Source organism: Trachemys scripta, chromosome 11 (genome assembly GCF_013100865.1).
Source record: "Trachemys scripta elegans isolate TJP31775 chromosome 11, CAS_Tse_1.0, whole genome shotgun sequence".
NCBI lineage: Eukaryota > Metazoa > Chordata > Testudines > Emydidae > Trachemys > Trachemys scripta.
Window position 1 is genome coordinate 38479033 of NC_048308.1, and position 25235 is coordinate 38504267.

The 25235-nt window shown below is 39.1% G+C and overlaps 1 protein-coding gene across 2 annotated transcripts in view; it reads left to right on the forward strand.

The window, feature by feature from the left end:
• The window catches only part of RAPGEF4 (Rap guanine nucleotide exchange factor 4), a 213402-nt gene that overhangs the window by 10266 nt on the left and 177901 nt on the right, over positions 1 to 25235 (forward strand). For both annotated transcript variants that reach the window (XM_034785742.1, XM_034785743.1), the window contains exons 2-3: positions 14061 to 14203; positions 15859 to 15947. In XM_034785742.1, the coding sequence (XP_034641633.1) occupies positions 14061 to 14203; positions 15859 to 15947 (232 nt within the window). The remainder of the gene's footprint in view (positions 1 to 14060; positions 14204 to 15858; positions 15948 to 25235) is intronic.

Below are 25235 nucleotides of genomic sequence, written 5' to 3' on the forward strand. Positions count from 1 at the left end.
TTTTTTCATTGAAAATGAAAAAAGTGACAAATTTCAGTTTTGATTAAACCACATTTTCCAACAAATTGTAATTGGAAAAGTTTTAACCAAATCTAGTTAAGGAGTCTTAGCAGAACTGAAAGTTGTGTCCTCAAAAACAAAGTGGCCATCAATGATCTTTATTTTTCACTATTCTAGATGGCATTATTTTTGTAATCATAGGAATGCAGGGCTGGAAGGGATCTCAAGAGGTAATCTAGTCTGTCCCCCATACTGAGCAATACCAAGTATTCCTAGACCATCCTTGACACGTGTTTGTCCAACCTGTTCTTAAAAACCTCCAAGAATGGGGATTCCAGAGAAAGGTTAACTGTTTTTTCAAGATCACACAGCAAGTCAGTGGCAGAGACAGGAAGAAAACCCATGTCCCTCAGCAATCAGGTTTGTGCCATCTCCACGAGCTATAGAAAGTGCACTTCTCAAACACTTACTTCAGAAAGTAGTTCTGTTCAACTGCCAAACACCTATTGCTAAATTATTTTAAATGAGCAACAGGGACAAAATAAAATACCAGCCCAGCTGCCAATAAGAAACATACATAATAGCTGATATAAATTGGAAATCTACTACCCAAAATACAAATTGGACATTGTAGGCCTGAATAAAGACTGGGAGTGGATGAGTCACTACAAAAACTAATTTCCCCTTGCTGATACTCACACGTTCTTGTCAACTGTTTGAAATGGGCCACCTTGATTACATTGAACTCATTAGCACTACAAAAGTGATTTTTCCTCCCTTCTTGTCACCTGTTGAGAATAGCCCACTTCTACCTTAATTGAATTGGCTCGTTAGCACTGACACCCTCCCCACTTGGTAAGGCAACTCCCATCTTTTCATATGCTTTGTATTTATACCTCTCTACTGTATTTTCCACTCCATGCATCTGTTGAAGTGGGTTTTAGCCCACGAAAACTTATGCCCAAATAAATTTGTTAGTCTCTAAGGTGCCACAAGGACTCCTTGTTGTTTTTGCTGAAACAGACTAACCCGGCTACCACTCTGAAACCTACCCAAAATATGTATTTCCTAGAAGCTACCATTCCCTACCCACGTTTATTCTTCATGCATTGAAATAAAATTCAGGCTCTCAGGTTTAGTCAAACTTGAAATTTGTACTTCATAAACTATTACATTTAAATTACTTGATAAATGTCAGACTGTTCATTTAAAAATACTGGCCCTGATTCTCAACTTCCTGACACCAGTGGCAGTGTAGTGCATTGACTTCAATGGATGTCTAAGCACACTATAGAATCACAGATATGTAGGGTGGAAAGGGACCTCGGGACGTTTTCGCGTCTAGCCCCCTGCAGTGAGGCCAGACAAAGTAAACCTAGACCTTCCCTGACAGGTGTTTGTCCAACCTGTTCTTAAAAACGTCCAATGGTGAGGATTCCACAACCTTCCTTGGAAACCTATTTCAGTACTTAACACCTCGATGGTTAGAAAGCTTTTATCTCCCTTGCTTCAGAATATGCTGATTACTTCTTGTCTGACCTGTGACTATCGAGAACAATTGATCACCATCCTTTTTTACATATGGTAAAACACCATCCTTAACATACTTGAAAACTGTTATTGGGTCCCCTCACAGCTTCTTTTCTCAAGACTAAACATGTCCAGTTTTTTAAACCTTTCCTCATAGGTCAGGTTTTTTTAAACCTTTTATTATTTTTGTTGCTCTCCTCTGGATTCTTTCCAGTTTGTCCACATCTTTTCAAACGTGTGGTGCCCAGAATTGGACATAGTACTCAGCTGAGGCCTCACCAGTGCCAACTAGAGTGGGACAATTACCTCCTGTGTCTTACATGTTGACATTCTTGTTAATACACCCCAGAATACTAGCCTATTTTGCAACCGAATTACATTGTTAACTGGTATTCAGTTTGTGGTACACTATAAGCTCCAGGTCCTTTTCAGCCGTACTACTACCTAGCTAGTTGTTCCCCATTTTGTATTTGTGCATTTGATTTTTCCTTATCTTCATTTCATCTTGTTGATTTCAGACCAATTCTCCAATTTATTAAGGTCATTTTGAATTCTTATCCTGTCATCCAGTGTGCTTGCAACCCCTCCCAGCTTGGTGTCATCTGCAAATGTTATAAGTGTACTTTCTACTCCATTATCCAAGTCATTAATGAAAATATTGAAGAGCACTGGACCATGCAAGACCCTTGCGGGACTCCATAAGATAAATCCTCCCAGTTTGACAACAAACTATTCATAACTACCTTGAGTATTTTCTTTCAACCTGTTATGCACCCATCGTATAATAATTTTATCTAGACCACATTTCCCTAGTTTGCTTATGAGAATATTATTTAGGACTGATACAAAATGCAAGTTGTAATTTTCTCTTTGTTTTTGCATCTTGATACTTATTGTACATTACAGCTCATTTTGTGTTACTCCCTTTATTCTGTTATCATTCTAACTGTATTTTGCATTATAGCAACTCTTAGTATTCTTACTAATTTTTTCAATAGAGTTAATCCACATTAACGTTAATGGCTTTAGTGGATGATCTTTGAATTAAACAGCTGTCAAAATTTATATATGGCAATGTAATCTTCCAGAAGTGATCTCATAGTTTCTGTAAAGTTAAAATATTTATTAACTCCAGCATTAAGCTAGACTATATATGGGTACAAGTGCAATGAGGATAAAGCTCTGTTCATGGATTCTCATGGCTAGAGTTTATATCGGGATATTTTTGTCACTAAATCATATTGTTTTGTTGTACAGTTCAAACAATGTTTATCTCCACGAGTCTTCACATTAAAGTCCTCAAAATGTCTCTTACATTAAATGGCACATTTGCTTTATAATATTATCTAGCTCCACTCCGATCAGAAGGAATGGTAACTGTCTTTGCAAGCTCTAGTTCACATTTATGAGAGCTCGTGTTTAATTCAATGACATTTGATCTGTATTTTAGTTCTAAAGTGTGCATTATGTGGAAAGGATATTTTCACAAATGAAACAGATAAGTTTCCTTATAATTTTAATCTCTCTTTAATATGGAGTATATTTGTGTTTTTCTTAAAGGTAATCTTATTATGAAAAAATAAAACAGATTTATATTTTCCTGTGCTTGAAACTCTTTTCCTGTAACTGCTGCACTATTCAAATAATGAATTTCTACCTGGAGATAAATCTCTATGAATGTCATTACTCAACAAATCTATTTTTCTCTCACAATTGTTACAGCTTGAATGCTGACCTTTGTGTTGGAAGAAAATTCTGTTTGTTTTTCAGCAGAATTGCTTGAGTGTATACAGTGTTTGTTTCTATGCCAAATGTTTTTTCAAGGGACACTGCCAAGTAGTTGGAGCTTAAAATGAGTGTGTTTAAGTTTTGCAATGTTAAAGGTGTTTGATACAAAATATTGTTTTTTATTGTACTATTCCCATTCAGTGTTGCAAATCCCAACACTTGAGTCCCGTGCTAGTGCTGATAAATCATTAAGTGAAAGGGGTTATAAAGAGACCCGTCTTGCTTTACTTATCTCATTGAGTCAAATGGAAAACATAAGTAAACAAACAGCATACATGGAAAAGAGTGTTTTTTTTCAGAAAGACAGTCTCTGCTATGAAATGCTTACATCTAAACAACTGAGCATACTGGTGTTTCCAATTCTCATGCGTTTATTGCAATTCTTGTGATATTTCATGTTTTTCATAAAGTTACAGCTCCTGGAGTCATGTGATGGATGATAATCTTAGGGTGGTTTTTTTGTTTTGTTTTTTTGTTTCCTGGTGACGCGGGGAAGGGAAAAGCTTGAAAACATGAACCCTAAAGACTCAGAAACTGAATGCAAATTACCCCCCCCCCACGCTTTGTTATTTTAAGAACATCTGATGATTTTGGGAGGCCAAACTCATCACTTTTTTTAGTGCTTGGGATTGGCAGTACTGCCACACTAGGTGCTGTGCACCTCCTGGGAGAGGCTGAGTGCCCTCCATTATGTTAAAGTTAACACCATCTCCTGACATGACATATTTCAAGTCCCTTCTTTCATTCTGTCCTCGTATACCTCCCTCTCCCAGAGCATTTATATATCCGAGAGCCAAAGGGAAAAATTAGCAGCCAGTCAATGAGCCCCAAAACTGTCTGGAAGAGAAACGTGCTTCATTGTTCTCCTACTCCCATGTGATGTAGGGGACGGAGAGCATTCTCCTACTGCTGAGATTCTGCTGCTGTTTCCTCCTTCCCTTCTCCCTGCCAGAAGGTGGTGGAAGTGGGTACGCAGGGCACAGAGAGCCGCATCTGGTAGAAAAGACTACCTTTTTGCAGCTACTTCAAAACAAAATACACCGCTACCCCGATATAACGCGACCCGATATAACACGAATTCGGATATAACGCGGTAAAGCAGCGCTCCGGGGGCGGGGTGGGGCTGCGCACTCTGGTGGATCAAAGCAAGTTCGATATAACGTGGTTTCACCAATAACGCGGTAAAATTTTTTGGCTCCCGAGGACAGCGTTATATGGGGTAGAGGTGTATATATTCTAATATACCAATAAAATGAGCAGGGTTTTCAGCTGTAGTGGTTAGTTGTACATGTCAGCTCATTCAGTTTGTGTTTATAGTGTTGGAAATAACTGTTGCAATTTTAGCCCATGGAAGGACTAGTTGTATTTGTGAAGGACCCTGTTGTGTCATTTTTCTGTGTCTAACAGATTGTAGACTCTTAAGGGCAAGGACTCTGATGATTTCTGTGTCTTGTACAGCACTGAGCAACATACAAATAATTAATAACAACACAGCCAAAATATTAAAATCTGTTTTATGAAAAGTGATACATGCTGTACACTAAGGGAAATACTCTCCCAGATTATGTACAGCTGAGTAGGAGCATCAACTCTCCCTTTTTGTGTGTTTTTTTTTAACCTTGAACTTGTGTAGCTGTTTTTGAAAATATAAAATATTCTCCTTAAGTTATGCTTCTAGAGTGCTTTTTCTAATGTCTGTTATATAAACTTCCTTGCAAGGAGAAATGTCAGGTATGTTACCTGAGATCCTGATGATCAAATAAATCAAGGCTAAAATGTTCTTTAGAGAAGAGAGATTGACATAATTGAGCAGGGTTATGTCATTAGTAATGCTGCTGTCACATGTGTATGCATGCTGTGAAGTGGTTATGCAGTCTAACCAGGCAAGAAACGGGGGGAGAGAGGAATAAGAGGATGCAGGATATGAAAATGTTACTGTCAGATAAAATCTGTGCCATTGTTATAAGAGGCAAATTAATTATGTAATATAAATAAATAACAATTAAAGTGTTCAGTGGATAAGCAAGGCAAGAGAGTGTATAGTGGACTGATAGGAAAATACAAAATTCTGACAATGTAAGTTTCATCATCTTGTGATGGTGTTTTTTTTTTTTTTAAACAATAATGTTCATATTGAAAAATTGCATGCATGGATCAGGGGTAGTCCTCTGACAGCCTTTTCCAGATTTACTCCCTTTGCCCGATCTTCAGGATCTAATAATATGAAGGAAGAACATCAAGGAGGCCTACATGCAATTTCCCTCATTTTCCATAACGCTGTTCCTGAACTGATCCAGAGAAGTTGTTACAGGATGGCACAAGATACTTTCTCTCGCCCCACCCCTCCAGGCCTAGGAGCAAAGAACCAAACCCAAATCTTGAACTGGGATGCATCCCTTAGTGGTGTGTTATTGCATGATCTGTAGACTACCAGCCTGATTTTTAGTATACGTTTTTTTATACTTTTCTATTAATGCTGAACAGTGTTAGCCTTCTCTGCCCATTTGTGGCTTCTGGGCTTTCAAGAGAAGTCTTTATCCCATCCATGATGTGCTGTTGCTCAGTTGTAAAGTTCCTTACTGGGAAGTCCCCTGCACACCCCCCCCCCCCCCGAGATGTTCCACTTGGGAGATGAAAAGCTGTATTGTTAAGCTAGCAATGAAGACAAACTTCAACATTTCTTCATTTATATAACTTACATTTTATTTTCCCTGTTTTCTCTAAGTGGGGCAACAGCTCAGCACTTCCATTGCATCTTGGATATTCCCAAAGTTGGAAATAATCCTAGAAGCTACTATACTGTTATCGTCAAAATAGAACAAGATTTATTGTTTGCTTTGTTTTGAACAAACAATTGGGCAGTATGAAGAATTGGACAATAGTAATAGGCAAACTACTAAAACGATTAGGGTTTTTAATTTCACTGTTAGATACAAATTGCAGAAATGCCTTGGATAGCTTCAGTCCATTTTCTGGGAGTGAAAACAGTATGTGAATTTGCAAATGCATTAAACTTTATTTTTAAGTGAAATTTTGTGTCAGAATCCTATGGTACATGTCAATGTGTAACCTAGTGTAGAATCAGAACTAATAGTTTGGAAGTTAGAACAACAAATATCGGAAAGAATCAATATTCAAACTTAATTCAGTTTTTAATGTCAGAAGATAACCTTCTCACCGATCTGAATTGTAATTACTTCTACACATTTAGACATGCTCTTTCTGGCTGTTTTTCATTTTCTTCCATGAGAAGTGCCAGAAATTGGCTGAGAAATACTATGTGCAAAATATAATTTCTGCTATGCCCAGTCTGCGCATTGACGCCACACAACTAGACGTAACTGAAAAATACTGTATGAAGAACCAGACTCCTGCTTTTTCTGGCTGTGATGTTTTATCATCCTAGAAATAGATTGTGTCAATAAATATTGGCTGCTAATGATCACAAATTCTCCTTTGTGGACTTAGCCAAGCATTTTTCAGGTGGCAATTTCTAAATTGTGCTACCGCCACCTTTTTTGTTTGTTTGTTTTGTTTTGTTTTACTGCTTTGCTTTGTGACCACAGTTAAAGTTAGGATGCCCTTATAGAAGTAAAGCACTGCTAGAGTCTGTCATGTGAAGTGTTTCTATTGCATGTCTTGCAATGGTGGAATGAAACGTATGCAGAACATGCTGTGCTTCAGAACTGTAGTTATTGCACTGTGTATATTGTAATACTCCTCTTCATTTGCCTTTTCGGGGAGGGGGAGAGGAGAGGAGAGCGTATCATATTCTCATTATAGCATTTACATTGTTTTTTCTATTTCTCACTTCACTCCATTAAATTCTTTAAAGCAGTGGTTTGTGGACAACCAATGGTCAACAGTGCATTGCTAGATGGTCCATAGGCCTTCTTTCTCTCACATCGGTTGAAGAGTCTGTCTTCAAGTGGTGATGCTATCTGATAGTTTTAGCCCAGTACAGGACTCTTTAAGGTTTGTTTAACACAAAGAAATACTATTCTGTATGTTGTATGGGTGTTATGTCTTTTCTGTGCTGTGTTTCTTTGGTATAAATTCAGACAATCAATTCATAGACAGCACCAATGCTTGTAGATGTCAAGGCCAGGAGGAAACCACTGTTATAATCTAGTTTAGTATAACACACTATAGTATAGAACTTTCCCAAAAGAATTCCTAGAGCATATCTAGGAAGAGCAGCAAACACACTAAAAGATAGAGACAAATGCAAAGTGACATGAACAGATTGGAATGCAGAGACTGTGAGGAGTATTGATTAAATGTGAAGACCAACATCCTGGTAGAGGAAATAAACAGCACATAGATACAAAATGGGGGAAACATAACCAAGCAGCTGGGACACCATAATAACACCCAGATACCATGGTGATGAACATGGTATAAAAATTCAGGAAGACGGAGTACATATCTCATTAGAGCAAGATTATTTTCATATTGTTGCCTTAAGAGCATTTTAATTTTACCCTCATGTAATCAAGCACCATAGTTACCTCAGGGAAAGGATGGAACTGGAATTGATGGAGGGGAAGAGAGGTTGGAGAGTATGTGGCATTTGGCTGCCTAGATTCATGGATTTTAAGGCCAGAGGGACCATTAGGATCATCTAGTACAGTGGTTCTCAACTAGGAGTAGTCTTACCCCTGGGGGTATGCAGAAGTCTTATAGGGGGTACATCAACTCATCTAGATATTTACCTAGTTTTACAACAGGCTACGTAAAAAGCATTAGCAAAATCAGTACAAACTCAAATTTTTATACAGACAATGACTTGTTTATACTGCTCTATGTACTATATACTGAAGTGTAAGTACAATATTTATATTCCAATTGATTTATTTTATAATTGTATGGTAAAATGAGAAAGTAAGCAATTTTTCAGTAATAGTGTGCTGTGACATTTTTATGTCTGATTTTGTAGGCAAGTAGTTTTTAAGCGAGGTATAACTTGGGGGTATGCAAGACAAATCAGGCTCCTGAAAGGGGTACAGTAGTCTGGAAAGGTTGAGAGCCACTGATCTAGTCTGACCTCCTGCATAACACAGGCCACAGAACCTCATTTAGTAATTCTTGCATCAAGTCCATAACTTTTGTTTGAGCTATAATGTGTATCTTTTAGTATCCAGTGTCAATTTACTTCTTAACCTTCACTGAAATGCCTTTTTATCAGTACTACTCTCCTCATCAGTTCACAACACTATGGCTTCAACAGCAGGGGGAATATTTTCACTTCAGCAGTGGAAGAACATCGATGTCACAATACACAACTAAATTATCAGTGCTCAGGGTGGATTTGATTTAAATCAAATTTATTTAAATCATGATTTACATCGCTAGTCAGGAAGACTCGATTTAATCATGATTTTCTACATAAAAGTGCATTCTTGTTGGTTGTCATAACCTTAATACGTATTCTTCACAACTCCGAGATGTAGGTTTAATTTTTAGAAGGTACACACTATACATTTTTAAATGGTGATTTATTTTGAAAACTTTTCAGATTAGTTTTACAGCTATATCAGAAAATGACTGATTGTTTGGTTATTTCATTTAATGAAGCAGATATTTATGAAGTCATTGGGAGGTGAACTATCTCCAATTCAACAGGTTAATCATTAATATTTGGAGGATTTTTTTGCCATGCTATATTAGGAGGAGAACATCACGAGACAGACATTTAAATTGTTTTATTTAACTAAAACAACAATGTTAAGTATTCTGGATTTTTTTTCTTCAACAGCAAACATATAATATTTTAACAAAACAAGCATATGTTCCTCGTTTCTCACATTTATTTCCAGACCTCTTCTCCTTGTCCAGATCTATTCCGTCCCCAACAATCTTCTATTCACTGAACTTTTTGAAACTTTGCACTTTTAGAGAGAGGTAAGGGATTGACTGATTGACTCTGTGTACACAAATTTGTAGAGGGACAATAGAGTTGAGGTCTGTTATTTCTCGCCTCTATATATTTATTTATTTAATGTATTTATTTATTTAAAAACATGTTTGCTGTTAACAAGCATGTTACCTCTGGAGACACAAATCCAGTCTGAGAACTACAAAACTAAGCATCTCTGATGGTATCTTCTAGACTGAGCACTGAGTCCATTGGGTGGATAGAAAGATTAACCTAAATAATCTATACAGAAGCCTGTGGAACCCCATAAAATTGGGTCCCTAATCCATGAACTATTGGAACTCACTCACAAAACTTTTCTTAAACATTACATTAATATATTGTCTCATACTATAGAATTAGAATTTATAATCCCTATTCCATTATGAGATATATTAGAGCTACAATGAATCTTAATTAAAACTATATTTAGATATGGTTTTTCCTCAAGAAGCATTTTATCAAAAAAAATCCAAATTTATTTATTTATTTTAAATCATTGATTTTTATCCACCCCGTCAGTGTTCCTTTTTAGATTGATATGAATGAGCCCCGCACTTGAAGCATAGTGCTAAACGTGATTGGACTCACATCTGCCATTAGTTTTTGCTTTCTAATTACTGGATCAATTATTAACTTTCTAAAGACAATGTCACAATAGTATTTAGTTAGATCCAACATTAAAATTTGCTTTATTTATTAAAATCAAATCAAATCTTCAACTCCTTAATAAGATAGCTTGAGAAAGGAAGTTAATTTATTTTATACTGTATTGACATTGTTCCTTGCTAGGCGGCTTGTACTTAGAGAATAGAAAACACTTGGTCATACATAGATTGTTAATATTTAATTTCATGATGATGATGATTTTGTTAAAAGACTTAAATGGTCAGTGTGATCAAACCTGAGTTTCACTAGTGTTTTAAGGAATAAGTAATTGAAGGTATGGCACTTAACTAGCTCCATTACAATTTGCTATTAAGTCAAACCATTCTTCCTTCAAAAATGAGTGCTATTGTTATAGTTTATAAATGCTTAATAAAATTAGCTTAAGTAAAACTATCATTCTTGTTATTGGACTGAAAACTGCAGAGACGTACTAAAGCTGCGGTGGAGCCCGCCATGCTTATCCTTGCCTCACTGCTACAGAGGCCCCTCTGTAGAATGGGCACTGTACAGAAATTTGGGTGCAGTTACAGGGGAGGGTTTAGTTAAGGCAGACCCCTCACATCCGAAGTAATATATCAAAAGCAATGCATGCAGACTATGCCTCCAGAATAGGGGACTGTATTCTGGAAAGTAGCGATTCTGGCATGGTGAATAAGCAGCTCGACTATCAGCTCCCAGTCCTTAGCTGTGTCAAAAAGAGCTAATGTGATCTTTGGATATATAAATGGGAGTAGTGAACAGGAGCAGAGAGGTGAACAGCATTGGTGAGACTGATACTGGAATGCTGCATACAGTTCTCGTGTCCACATTTTAAAAAGGATTTGGAAAAACTGGAGAAGGTGAAGAAAAGATCTACAAAAATGGTCTGAGGCTGAAGGAAATGCCTTGAGCCTTAAAGAACTCAGTCTGTTTGTCTTATCAAAAAGAAGATTGAACAGGTACTGACCATTGCTGCCTCAGAGTTCCTCTCCTTCCGTGACGATGACCTTTTGAGGTATAGTATGATGACCTTATGAAGCAACAGGCAAAGACTAGCTTTGTTGGAGAGAGAACTTTCACTGGAACTGGTCCAAGCCTATGGCATTCATAGCCAGACAGAATAAGAGAGACCCCCACTCATTGCATTCTTAGCCAAATGTAAAACCCATCTCTTTGGCTTGTGGCAACCCTTTTCAACAAATGAGCATTCTCACGCGTTGTCTTTAAAAAAGCCCAACAAAGCTGTTAAGCTTGTTCCTGCTACCGGGGCTGGAAGAAAGATGTTTCTTCTTACTTTTCATGAAAGGTGCTCAGATAACAAAGGTCGGCAATTTAAAAAAACCTAGATTGTCTGCTAACCCTTCTTACTTGCGTCTTCTCCCTTGATATCAACAACAACAAAATAAGGCTGCTGGTCCCATATGGAGCCCACGGCACTTCAGTGGGGCTCTCCAGGGATGCAACAGTCAACTTACATATAGCAAATTGTGGGATCAAGGCATTAAATATTTTGAAGTACCTTGTTCCCAGCACTATGCTTTCCCAACCCCCCAATACCGTCCTCTGATTTGTAAGTAGAACTGGGTGAATGCTGCAAAAAATATAATAAAATATTAATTTGACTTTTCAAGCACGTTTGCTTTGATTTGGTGTTTATTTTTTTGTGCCTGTGTAACCTACCAGTGTTTCCAACACGGAAGGAAGCAAACTACTGGAGGCAAAATTACACACATTTATTTTAAAAATTGAGAAAGTAACTTTGACATGAAGAGTTTAGGGCTTCTGTGGGGAAAGTGTGCTGTGCTGAGAATTATTATCATTGTCTTCCCTTTCCTTGTCAAACTTTGCTGTTAATGTTGGGGTACATGAAAGAAGTGAGTTGGTGTTCCAAGTGCCAGCAGAGTGTAGGTAGGGATCTAGTATAAATGGATTTTAATTCTGTTTTCAAGCTGCACTTCCTAATATTCTTAAAAGCATTTTGACAAGAGAATTAATACTTATTAATAACTGGCAGCTAGTGCAAAGATTAAAAAAAATAAGGAGGGTGAAAACCTTGCTTGAAAGAATTTAAAAGGGAGCAATTGTAATTGACTGTGGTTTGAAGAAGGTAAGAGGCTATACCTATGGTAGTAGGTAAGAGGATATTGCTATTATGTAGAAGCAACTGTATACACCAGGGGTGGCCAGAAGTTAATATGCGTCTCTTTGCATAGGCACTGACTCCATGGCTGGAGCTACAGGTGCCAACTTTCCAATGTGCTGGGGGGTGCTCACTGCTCAACCCCTAGCTCTGCCACAGCCCTGCCCCCACTCCACCCCTTCCAAATCCCTCCCCTGAGCCTGCCATGCCCTCGCTCCTCCTCCTCCTCCACAGAGCTTCCTGAACACCACGAAACAGCTGAGGGGGAGGTGCTGATCGGCGGGGCTGCCAGTGGGCAGGAGGCACTGGGAGTGGGGGGTGGGGAGCTGATGGGGGGCTGCTGACGTATTACTGTGGCTCTTTGGCAATGTACATTGGTAAATTCTGGCTCCTTCTCAGGCTCAGGTTGGCCACCCCTGGTATACACCATAGAATTATTACTCTCATCTGTATTAATAAAGGTAAATTGGAATGTAAATGAGGATAAAGGATTTAATCCCTCCCAGACACATTTAATAAGAAATGGAGGGCCAGTGAGACAATCTGAGAGGAGAGGGATATGGTATTCCTCACTGGGGCAAGCACTGGTGCCAGCATTGAATGACCAAAGAGGAACACCAGAAATCTCTTTGGAGGAAGAGCACTTAGAGTGTGCACATTGCATTGTGGTGAAAGACGGAAACAAATACATATATATAAATTAAGCTAAACTTTGTCCCTTTTTAGTCATGCTATTTCCATGTATTTAAAAGAAATTAGCATTTTGATCAGTTAAATTAACTGATTTGTGGAAGCACTAGATTCAGCGGGTAGACATGAAGGGCACTGAAAACGATTTAAATTTTCCAGACCTCTTTGTACAAGAATAATTTCAGCACCTGAATTTCCAACATAATTTCATAGAAACATTAAAATTGCCATACTATAGCATACCAGTGGTCCATCTATTGCAGTATCCCACTCTAAAAGTGGTCAGTTTCAGTAGTTCCACAAGAAGATGCAAGAAACCTTATACTGAATCTTCCATAATTGTCCTTCCTAATGCCTTCAATTAGTGGTCAGTTTATTCTCTGAATTACAGAGTTTTATAACTACATTTTAAAATGCTCTAGTTAAGTAACTATGGATGTTCACATTACCCATGTAAATGTCAAATTGTTTTTTGAACTTACTAAGCTGTTGGGCTCAATGCCATCTTGTGCCAGTGAGTGCAACAGTCTTGCCCTACCCTCCAATTATTTTCACTCCCCGTTGTAGGATACCTGTTATTTATGCTGTATCTGTTTAGAGATAGGAGCACTTTCATTTTTTTTCTTTTTAATGAAGTTGTTCATATCCAGCTTGCATAACTTGCATGCTTTTATACAACAGCATTTTATTTTTCTTATACAAAGAAAAGGACAGAAGTGGTGGAGCAGAGGAATGGGTTTGTTGGAATCATTTGTGTTTCTATATGTATGCAGAAAACTGAGTTGGAGATTCAGAAGTGCCCTGTAAAATCTAAAAGAGCGGGGTGGGTGTAATAGTTACTGAGCATGCTTACTAGCATTCCTTAAAGTAATATAGAAAACCTCCATTATGGCAAGCAGTTCTGTATGTCTGATGTATCCTCAGTCTTCAGAGCTGGGCCAGGACTCTAGGTTTATAGGTTTCAATGCCATGTTTACCCCTTGTTCCTCACATTGTGGTGTGGTTTTGGTTTTGCTCTTTGTTTTAGTTTTAAGATTGCAAGTTCTTTCGGGCAGGGACCATATCTTCATAAATATTTATACAGTGCTTGAGACAATGGGGATTCAGTTGTGACTGGGGTTGCCAGGCTCTATGATAATAATAATAATAAAGTTGGATATAGTGTTTAGGTGTTTTGATTATTTGGAATGTCAGCAAGGTTGTTGCATGCACCTACAACTTGCATTTAATGGGCTCACAAATATTAAACATTTTTTAACTAATAATCTTAGTTTTGGTGTATGTGGGTGGGAATTACTTGTTTCTGTGATAAAGCCTTTGTGAGCCATTCTTTTTCTCTTCATGCAGACCATTGGAACGTTCCAGTGAAGATGTAGATATTATATTCACCCGACTGAAAGAAGTGAAAGCTTTTGAGAAATTTCATCCAAACCTTCTCCAGCAGATATGTCTCTGTGGATACTATGAAAATCTGGAAAAGGGAATCACATGTAAGTTGTTTCATAATATATTAGACCAGGATTCCCTTCTAGGGACAGATAAGGCAACAGTATATATGGGGAATCCTGTTGAAGAAATCTACATTGCTGGGACAGAGTTGACTGAACTTCTATATGACATAATGCAGTTCTACTCTGAGTCCCTGGAGGCAGTGTTCCCTAGTGGATAGAACATTGGACCAGGACTCTGCCACTGGTTGGCTGGGTGGCCTTGAGCAAGTCCTGTCTCCTTCTGATGTCTCCATTATCCTGTCTGTAATTGGGGATAATGATGCTTACCTCCTTTGTAAAGTGCTTTGAGATGTACGGATGAAAGGCAGTGCATAACAGCTATGTATTAGTATGTGACCTGTAGTCTCCCTTGTTAATACAGAAGCCTTCAATCTTGCAGCAAGTTGCCAATGCAGCATTAGCTTGCGCAGACTTTTAGAACAGAAAAGATGCCACAAAAATACCAAAACAGCAAGCAGTAAAAATAAGTTATTTGTCTAAAATTACTTTCAGAGAATTACATATCCGATAGATTTATAATGTGTACACAGTATGAACACCATTTAAAGTAGGTATTAACACAAAAATGGTGATCTGTGCTACAGAAATTATTCACACAAACATTGACCTATTGCTTTTGCAGGCTTGTGTGCCTTTGCTTGGTCTTTTACAGTCATAAGATGGATTTTTTGTGTTTTGTTTTTGGTATACATCTAGTTAATGTATCTAGACCCATTCTAAAGCACACATCAATATAGTACATACATCCTCTATATTTTACTTTAATATTAAATAGCATGAAATAAAGTTGATTCTCAGCATAAACTTTATTAAAGCACAAGAGGAATCCACAAAAGTAGCATTGTAGATAAATATTTTAACAGTCTTTTCTGAAACAGAGTTATAGGGACCATCCCCAGAAAGAGAGAAGTGAATTATCTCCTTGTATTTCTCCTGATAAGGGTATTTTCTAAATATCTTTGGTTTCTATTCTCTATTATTTTTCCTGATGGGAATCAGATAATAGTAGCAACATAACAAAGACGTGTGGATCTCACTGTAATATAAAGTTCCATTTAGGAATGGTTAATAAAGGGTTAGCAAATGATCAATAGATGTTATAAGCATATTACAGATATAAATAGAATGTGTTATAAATTATTATACGCCATGGCTATAAGCAACCTGCTGATCTGTTGGACTGTATAACTATCTAAAAAAATTGATTAAGCATTTATTAAACATCTGTTAATAATTTATTAACCTTTTATAAAAATAATTTTCATATAAAATGTGACTGATGAGGGAAGTCAATAAATATTTCAAATTTCAGAGGCACCATGGTAAACGCAAGTTCAGAGGACCTTTTTATTAACTAGGATAGCAGAAAAAAGAAAAGCAAACAAGAAAGGTGGCCTGAAATATTGCTATCTATTTTCATTTGTACTGAGATTCTATGTATGGATACCCTAAAGCTGGTATGCTGCGGTTTCACTGGGTTTCTTAGCAGATAGATAAATAATCCGATATGGTATGGCGAATCCTATGGTGCTAGCAGTCTGTACAGTAATACATCAACATGAAAACAACGTTTGTCAGCATTGTTAGATATGTTTACAATAACAGTGTTTATTTACAATATTTCATCTTTCTAGTATTTCGTCAGGGTGATATCGGAACAAATTGGTATGCTGTTTTGGCAGGATCACTGGATGTTAAAGTTTCTGATACGAGCAACTACCAGGTAAAAATACAACTGTTCTTTAAAACAACCCAGTTGCATGGCACAAAGAAATATCACGACCTACATAAAAGGGCTAGATGAAAATGGTCTGCATAGTGTCAATACTTTGCTCTTTTGTCCATCATAAGCATGCTGGTGTTAGCCGCGTTTTCTTCTGTTTAAATTTACTTTTTGTCTTTTTTCTCCTATAAAAGGCAACCCATGTTCTTGATTTAGGGGAACTGAAATTTAATAATCTGGATCTGAATGTAAAATAGGAATCACCAGTCTGTCATATTGTGGGTTCGCATGAAGTGCAGCTCAAGGTCTAACTTTTTGAATTGAATTCCATGGAAAAAATGTATTTTTGTCCTTTACTTAAGAGGTTTAAACTGAAGCCCCAGCCATTGCAGTTTGCTGATCCTGACTGTCAGGAAGCAAGGCCTGCAGAGCCGCACCCTAATGAGCACAGCTGGCCTGTAGTAGGCTGCCTGATTGGTTGGAAGAGTCAGCAGACCAGCTCTTAAGCCTAGCAGCAGTTTAGTGGCTGCTCAAAGCATTTGCCCATGGCTGTGCTAGCAAGTCTGCTTGCTCACAGCCGTGTTCCTGCTTTATTCCAGCCTTGATTTAGTTTTTCCTTGGATCCAGTCCTGCTCCTGCCTTGGCCTTAGCATTGCCCCTGCTTTACCTTGCTCCAAGTAACCTGGTCTTAACCCTCAGCTTGGGTTGCCAACTTTCTGATTTGCAGAAAACCGAATACCCTTGCCCTACCCCTGCCCTGAGGCCCTGCCCCCTGCTCACTCCATCCCCACACCCGCGTCGCTCACTCTCTCCCACCCTTGCTCACTTGCTCATTTTCACTGACAGAGGTTGGGGTGCAGGAGGGGGCGAGGGCTCCGTCTGGAGGTGTGGGCTCCAGGCTGGGGCCAGGGATGAGGGGTTTGGAGTGTAGGAGGGGGCTCAAGGCTGGGGCAGGGAGTTGGGGTGTGGGCTGTGGACTGGGGATGCGGGCTCTGGGGTGGGTCCAGAAATGAGGGGTTCAGGCTGTGGGAGGGGGCTCAGGGCTGGGGCAGGGGTTGGGGTGCATGCTCCAGGAGGGAGTTTGGGTATGGAAGGAGGCTCAGGATTGGAGTTTGGGAGGGGGCTCAGGGCTGGGGCAGGGAGTTGGGGTGTGGGCTCTGGGTGGCGCTTACCTCAAGCGCTTATCTCAGGTGGTGGGAAGCGGCGACATGTTCCTCTGACTCCTAGGCGCAGGGGTGGCCAGGGGTCTCCGCACGCTGCCCCTGTCCGCAAGCACCGCCCCCGCAGCTTCCATTGGCTGCAGTTCCTGGTTGGCTGCAGCGGCCGGCTCTGCGTGGCTCCCGGAAGCGGCCGGCATGTCCCATTGGCTCCTAGGCACAGGAGCGGCCAGGGTGGCTCTGCGTGCTGTCCCAGGCACAGGCGCTGCCTTGAGCCCCGGCTCCGCAGCTCCCTCTGGCCGGGAACTGTGGCTAATGGGAGCTGTGGGGGCAGTGCCTCTGGACGGGGGCAGCATGCGGAGACCCCTAGCCGCTCCTGTGCCTAGGAGCCAGTGGAACGTGCTGGCCGATTCCAGGAGCTGCGCGGAACCGTCTGCTGCGGCAAACTGGACTTTTAGTGGCCCATTCAGCTGTGCTGACCAGAGCTGCCAGGGTCCTTTTTTGACTGGGCGTTCCGGTTGAAAACCGGATGCCTGGCGATGCTACCCTCAGCTCTGATTCCAGACTTCTGGCTCTGGCATCTGACCTCTGACTCTGACCATGGGCTCTGATTCCTGGCTACCGATTCGAGCGGTCCTGACTCCAGCTCCATCTGCTAGACATGACCACCCATGTGTCTGGTCTCTGACACTAATAGCACACTGCAGCCTTCACTGTAAGATGAGAAAGGTAGTGTAATAACATCAAAGTATTAAGACTGCTGGTGTGCTAGGCCAGGCACCAAGAAATAATGTATGTGCAAGACATGGAGAGAGGAGAAGCAGTAAAACACTAGGTAAACTTAGTAAATTCTCAATAACTTGGCACTCCTGGAAATTGCAAAATCTAAAGTTTATATTAAACACATAAAGGGGACCTTTTCTTCCAGAGTGTAATCAACACATTGAATTCTCTGCCTGAGGAGATACTGGAAAAAGCCACATATAGAGCTTATTTGTATTTGTTTTTTGGATTTGTTGCTCCTTTGTAGATACACTGACATAGAGACACTACACCAGTGTAACAAGTTCCTTGAGCCTGTGTAGCTTTCCCCAGTTTGAAACCCATCTGAAACCAGTTCAGGTCACTTTTTGCAGCAATGTGTCATGTACTCTAGACGTTTGCACCAATATAGCTACATCAGTGTAGCTACACTAGTGTAAAAATTTTAGTGTAAACAAGCCTGTGAGAGCTGGGATTCAAGAAAAAAAAAATCACCTGACAGTTACCTCCATATTTCCATATTCAATATAAAAGTGACAAATATAGAAACAGCTTTTCTTTCACTATTTTTAGTAACTTCTTAACTGTACGGAGTATAGAATGAGAGGGAGAACAATTAGCCTAATTTGAGCAAGTTGCTGCTCGGCTCTATCGGCAGCAGTATTCTCACAATACAGAATGATAATGTGCTCCTAGCTGTCCCCTTTCTGTGCACCTCTAGTGGATGCCCAGGTAAAAAAGATCAGTTTATACTTCCCAAAAGATGAGATTACTCCAGTGTTGAGGACAAAATTTCTTATCCTCTCAGTAAAATATTGAAAGATGGATCTGAACCAGAATCTTAGATATAGACACACTTTAAATGTGGACTCCGAATGTTCTGGCTCAATCTTATCTCTAGTGCCAATACCACTTAGGGTGGTACCACCTGAAAAATTCAGGATTTTAAAAATCTAATGTAAGTAATATTCCTGTGCATTCTAGCTGACTGGCTTCCCCTATCAAGACAATCAAATGGCAGATACTAGTAAACTTACATGATGCACTTATGATTTGGGATTATGTTTTTCTCATTTCTGATTATGACCTTTAAATGTGAACTGGAAAGTTTTTTGATTAAAAACAACAAACCATTTATTATCCCAGATCACTAACAGAATATAGATCCATAGATTCCAAGCGCGAAAGAGACCATTGTGATCATCTAGTTCAGTGGTTTTCAACCTGTGGTCTGCAGACTATCTAAGACTTCCAAAGGGGTGTGCACCACTATTTGAAATGTATTAGGTGTCCACAAATGAAAAAAGGTTGAAAATCAATGATCTACTCTGACCTTTGGTATAACATAAGTCATAGAACTTCCCCCAAATAATTCCGAGAATGTATCTTTCAGAAAAAAAATCCAATCTTGATTTTTAAAATTGCCAGTGATGGTGAATCCACTATGACCCTTGGTAAATTATTACAATGTTAATTACTTGCACTGTTAAAAATTTGTCTTCTTTCCAGGCTGAATTTGTCTAGCTTCAATCTTCAGCCATTGGATCGTGTTTATACCTTTCTCTGCTCGACTGAAGAGACCATTATTAAATATTTGTTCCCCATGTAGATTCATATAGACTCTGATCTAGTCACCCCTTAACCTTCTCTTTGTTAAGCTAAATAGATTGAGCTTCTTTGATTGTCACTATAAGGCAGTGATGGGCAATCTGCGGCCCGTGGGCCGCATGCAGCCCATCAGGGTAATCCGCTGGTGGGTGCCAGACCGTTGGTTTACATTTGCACATCCTCCCGCAGCTCCCAGTGGCTGTGGTTCGCTGCTCCCGGCCAATGGGAGCAGTGGGAAGCAGCAGCCAGGCCCATGCCACTTCCCGCAGTTCCCATTGGCTGGGAGTGGTGAGCTGTGGCCACTGGGAGCTGCGGGTGGATGTACAAATTTAAAGATTATCCTGACGAGCTGCAGGTTGCCCACTACTGCTATAAGGTATGTTTTCTAATCCTTTAAACATTCTCGAGGCTCTTCTCTGAATCCTCTCCAATTTATCAACATCCTTCTTGAATTGTGGAAACCATATTCCAGCAGCAATCGCACCAGTGCCAAATACAGAGATAAATAACTTCCCTATTCCTGCTTAATATTCCCCTGCTTATGCATCCAAGGATCACATTAGCACTTTTGGCCACAACGTTGCATTGGGAAAGCCTGTTCAACTGATTATCCACCAGAGCCCCTATATCTTTTTCAGAGTAACTGCTTCCCACGATAGAGTCCCCCATGCCATAAGCATGGCCTACATTCTTTGTTCCTAAATGTATGCATTTACTTTAGCTGCATTAAAATGTTTGCTTGCACCCAGCTACTAAGTGATCTGGATTGCTCTATATCAGTGACCTGTCCTCTTCATTATGTACCATTTTCCCCAATTTTTCTGTCATTTACAAACATTATCAGTGGTGATTTACGTTTTCTTCCTGGACATTAATAAAATTGTTAAGTAACATAGCGCTAAGAACCAGTTCCTGTAGGACCCCTCAGAAAAACACCTGTTGGATGATGATTCTCCCATTTACAATGACTTTTGAGACCTATCAATTAGCAAACTTTTAATTGTTTAATATGTGCCAGGTTAACGTTATATTCTAGTTTTTTAATCAAAATGTTGTGTGGTTCCAAGTCAAACACCTTACAGAAATCTAAATGCACTACATCAACATAATTCCCTTTTATCAACCAAACTTGTAATCTCATTGGAAAAAGATATCAGCATAGACTTAAACATGGCAAATCAACAATTTTAATTTAAAATGGGATAATCAGCTCTTCTTTTTACTTAGTTAACACCGGAACAGGCTCTGTGTTTCTTTTGTATTAGGCACTGATGATGTTAACTACTATCAGCAAGACGGGAACGGAACTGTATGGCGTTGAAATGCTTGATTCTTTTCTATTTTATTAAAACAAGATATTTCCCACATTGATTTAGACCTTTAGAGATAACAGGGAAAACACAAATTTAGGATTTGACAGGTAAAACATCTTGTTTTACCTGAGTTGGGATAATATTAAGCTATCTTAATATGTGCAGAACTCTAGTATATCACAAGGGGGCAGTGTTAGAATACCGAAGAAACAAGAAAAATTAGCTTCTGAGGGAACCTAGACTATTTCATACCAAAATGACTACCGGTAGTTTAAAAATCTCATCCAGCTATTTAATCTGTTCATTTTTTGAGTTTTAACCAGAATAGATTTCTCTGTTAATAGTAATTCTGTCCCTGTGAGACAGAGAAAGATGCTAGCTGCTCCCTACTTCTGCAATAATTTCACTTGCCATTGAAATGGGGCAAGACAATTATAATGCAGAAAAGTGACAGAATTACATGTCCAGTAAATTTTGAGTGGTGTATGGGCATTTCCATACAAATTGTTTAAGTGTTGACTCTGTATTTAGCAATGTGTAAGAAACGGAAGAAGATGTTTCTGTTTTAGTGATAAAAGTATTACACTGGAAGGCATGGAAGAATTTTCAGTGGATTTTCTTGCCCCTGTTCCTACTCCATTTATTCCCTTCTTTTATGGATTAGGTAGTTGCACCTACCCTGATAACACTTGTACATGGGATTTGTACATGGAACTCAGCGAAGACTCCTCCTGATAAACAACTTCCTTGCCCTTTTATGACTTCGGTAGAATAAGGTCCTTACTCACTGTTGTAAATGGATTCTGTTTACAATTTTTTTTTCTACAGTGTTTTTAAGTTGTACTGTGATAGCACCCAAAGGCCCCCATCATAATCAAGGCCCTATTTAGCTGGGTGCTATAGAAACACACAGGAAACCTCCACTTCTATAAATTTGTTAACTCCCCTTTGAAAATAGGCAAGTGTTTTTCAAGTGTCACAACTGTAATGCCTCAAAATGAAGCTGCGAGTAAGTGTTTGGTAAGAGAAGGCCTCTAAGCAGCCGTTTAGGATCATCTTTATTATTATTTTGTTTTTTATCGCCACAAAGTGTGCTAGACTTATAACAGCAGACATAAAAAGATACTAGGCCGGCCTGATCCTGCACCATTGAGCTTTGTCATTGACTTCAGTGGACACAGGATTGGACCCACTATCTCTTCCCACAAATGCTTACAATTTTAATGTGGACAAGACACAATGGAGGAAATGGGGCAGTGAAGGGCTAAGATATCTGCAAAAGAGTCACATAGGCCCTGATCCTGCTGCAGACCATGGGCATGAATCAGAATGCAGGACTGGGCCACAGTTACTAAGTTTAAGGCTTGTATACGTTTTGGTGGAAATTTAAAGACCATATGCAGATAACATCGATCAAGTTAAAAATAGTGAAAATAACTCAGTTGCTTATTGTAGGCATCAGAGAAGTGAATTTACAGGTGGGATTTAAATGATGAGGGATGGGGGCTTGGCAGACCAAAGTAGGGGAGGCACATCGATCATAAGCACCTAGAGAATAATAGGGCTGTAAGGAATAGCCAGCATGGCTTTGCCAAGAACAAATCATGCCAAACCAACCTAATTTCCTTCTTTCACAGGGTCACTGGCTTAGTGAATAGGGGAAAGCAATAGATGATATGTCTTGATTTTTAGAAAGGCCTTACATGACATTCTCAAAGCAAACTATGGAAATGTGGTCTAGATGAAATTACTATAATGGGGGTGAAAGACGGTACTCAAAGAATAGTGCTCAATGGTTCTATGTCAAACTGGGAGGTTGTATCTAATGGGGTTCCACAGTCGTGGATCCAGTACTCATCAATATATTCATTAATTATTTGGATAATGGAGTGGAGAGTATGCATAGAAAATTTGCAGATGATACCAAGTTGGGAGAAGTTACAAGGACTTTGGAGGACAGGATTAGAATTTAAAATGACCTGGATGAATTGGAGAATTGGTCTGAAATCTACAAGATGAAGTTAGATAAAGAAAAGTGCAAAGCACTTAGGAAGGAAAAATCAAATGCACAGCTACAAAATGGGGAATAGTTGTCTAGGTGGTATTACTGCTGAAAAGGATCTGGAGTTTATAGTGGATCACAAATTGAATATGAGTCACAATGTGATGTATTGTGAAAATGGCTAATACCATTCTGGGTTGTATGTAAGACAAGGGCGATAATTGTCAGTGTACAGTTCTGGGCCCCCCACTGTAGGAAAGATGTGGACAAACTGAAAAGAGGCCAGAGAAGAGCAACAAAAATGATCAAAGGTTTAGAAAACCTGACCTATGAGGAAAGGTTTAAAAAAAATAAAAAACTGGGCATGCTTAGTCTACAGACCTAAGTCTAAGACCAGAGCGGGAGTCTTCAACTATGTTAAGGGCTGTTATAAAGAGGACAGTGATCAATGGTTCTCCATGTCCACTGAAAGTAAGACAAGAAGTAATAGATTTAATCTGAAGCCAGGAAAATTCAGGTTAGATAACAGGAAAAATGTTTTGACTATAAGGGTAGTTAATCTTTGGAATGGGCTTCAAAGGTTGTGGAATCCCCATCACTGGAGGTTTTTAAGAACAGGTTGGACAAACACCTGTCAGGAGTGGTTTAGGTTTACTTCTTCCTGCCTCAGTGTAGGGGCTGGACTTGATTTTTTTTTTCCTCCAGGTCCCTTTTAGTGCTACATTTTTATAATTCTTTGATTTTTATAAGAGACTGCTTGCTCCAGTGTAAATGAAACAGTCATTATGTGATATATATATAAATGTATATCTGTGTGTGTGTCTATATGTGTATATATATATGTATGTGATAACAGACTATTTGGAACTACAAGAAACTTTCATGCAGTTTCTATTTAAATGTGAATTTTTACACATTTGCTGATCTGTGCATTACCAGAATTTTAGGACTGTTAGACTTCCATTTAAACCATGCTTGTTACACTTGAGCAAAGTGTATGAGATCTTTGCCTAATTTTCCTATGAAATATCAAAACTATCTCCTCAAGCCATCTTTCTTTGGAAAATATGATTATGCATATGTGACACAAGCCCTTTGCTGGATTCTATGTTAACTATGTAAGTAGCCCAATTGGTGTGGTATGTAAATACTTTAATTGGAAACTATAAGAGAAGTAGTGCTTCTAACAAACATATGATTATCTCCCAAAGCAAATTACCTTTCCCCATATAAAGAGTATTTCCCTAACAGTTTTTTCACAATGACCATATACTGTTTGAACTGCTATTCTAATATGGAAAATCATTGCCACCTTAGCTCTTACAGATAAGCCAGTAACTTGGTAAGAGCTTCTTTTCTTAGCAGTTTAAATGTATTCTTATGTGGATGATACTACAGGAACGTTTCTTCGTAATACTGATTCTTCTGGTTCATTTATATCCTTTTGTTTCTGTGATTTTATAAGGGAACTTGGCTTGAAGTAAACCTGAAATGCTACCTGAAATAGTCAGCAAGCCATGGTGTTTTTAACACATCACCTTTAAAAATATAAATATTTGTACATTTGTCAGAATGATATGTAGCATCCAAAGGGTTTAGGTATGGGATGAAGGTGCAAAGGGTGGGGAAATAATCCAAATTTTTTTAACTGAAACAACCAAATCACCTTTCCATCACAGATTCAAAACACTGAATAAACTTAACTTTCTAATTTAAAAAAAACCCTTCTGCCCCCGCAAAATTCTTTTTCTCTCTCTCATTCTCTCTCCTTCTGTGAGATTGCTCACCGAGAAAGGCACTACTCCATATGAATGAGGGTGCAGAATTTGGACCTTAGGGAATAAGTAATTCCCTTGTGCACACTACAGTCTGCCATGTTTGAAAAAGAGTGTTTCAGAAGAAGGGGAGGAGCATACATTGTGGATGTCTGGTGTTTGATGGTTTAAATTTGTGATTCTGATCGGTTCCATTGGATGTTACTACAGCTCTCTTATAACTGAGGATTTTTGAAACAACATCTTTCATCACATGAATCTTAAACCTGCCACTGAAATGCAGTGAACTTAAGTACATAGTCTGCGACCTGAACTCTCTATGATTTTACAGTGTGTGCAAAGAACATACAGCAATGGGAACAAACATATCTTTCCAAGTCCTTAATGCTTCTTCTTTTTAAATAACGATGTGAACCTTGGCTGGTACCTGGCAGATAGAACCTCCTGCTGCTTTTGGGATTTCAGAGGGGAACAGCAGCCTGAACTTCTAGCTGCCAGCAATCCTCAAGATAGTCTACATGAACAGCAGGAGATCCTTGAGTGTAACATTAACAGGCCCTAATAGGAAGCATTCCTAGGGGGTGGGAGATATATAAACAGAGAGAAGGGGGGGAAAATGGGACTCTGAAGCCTTGAAGAAGCAAGATGGGCTTGCTCTCTAACTGGCTCAG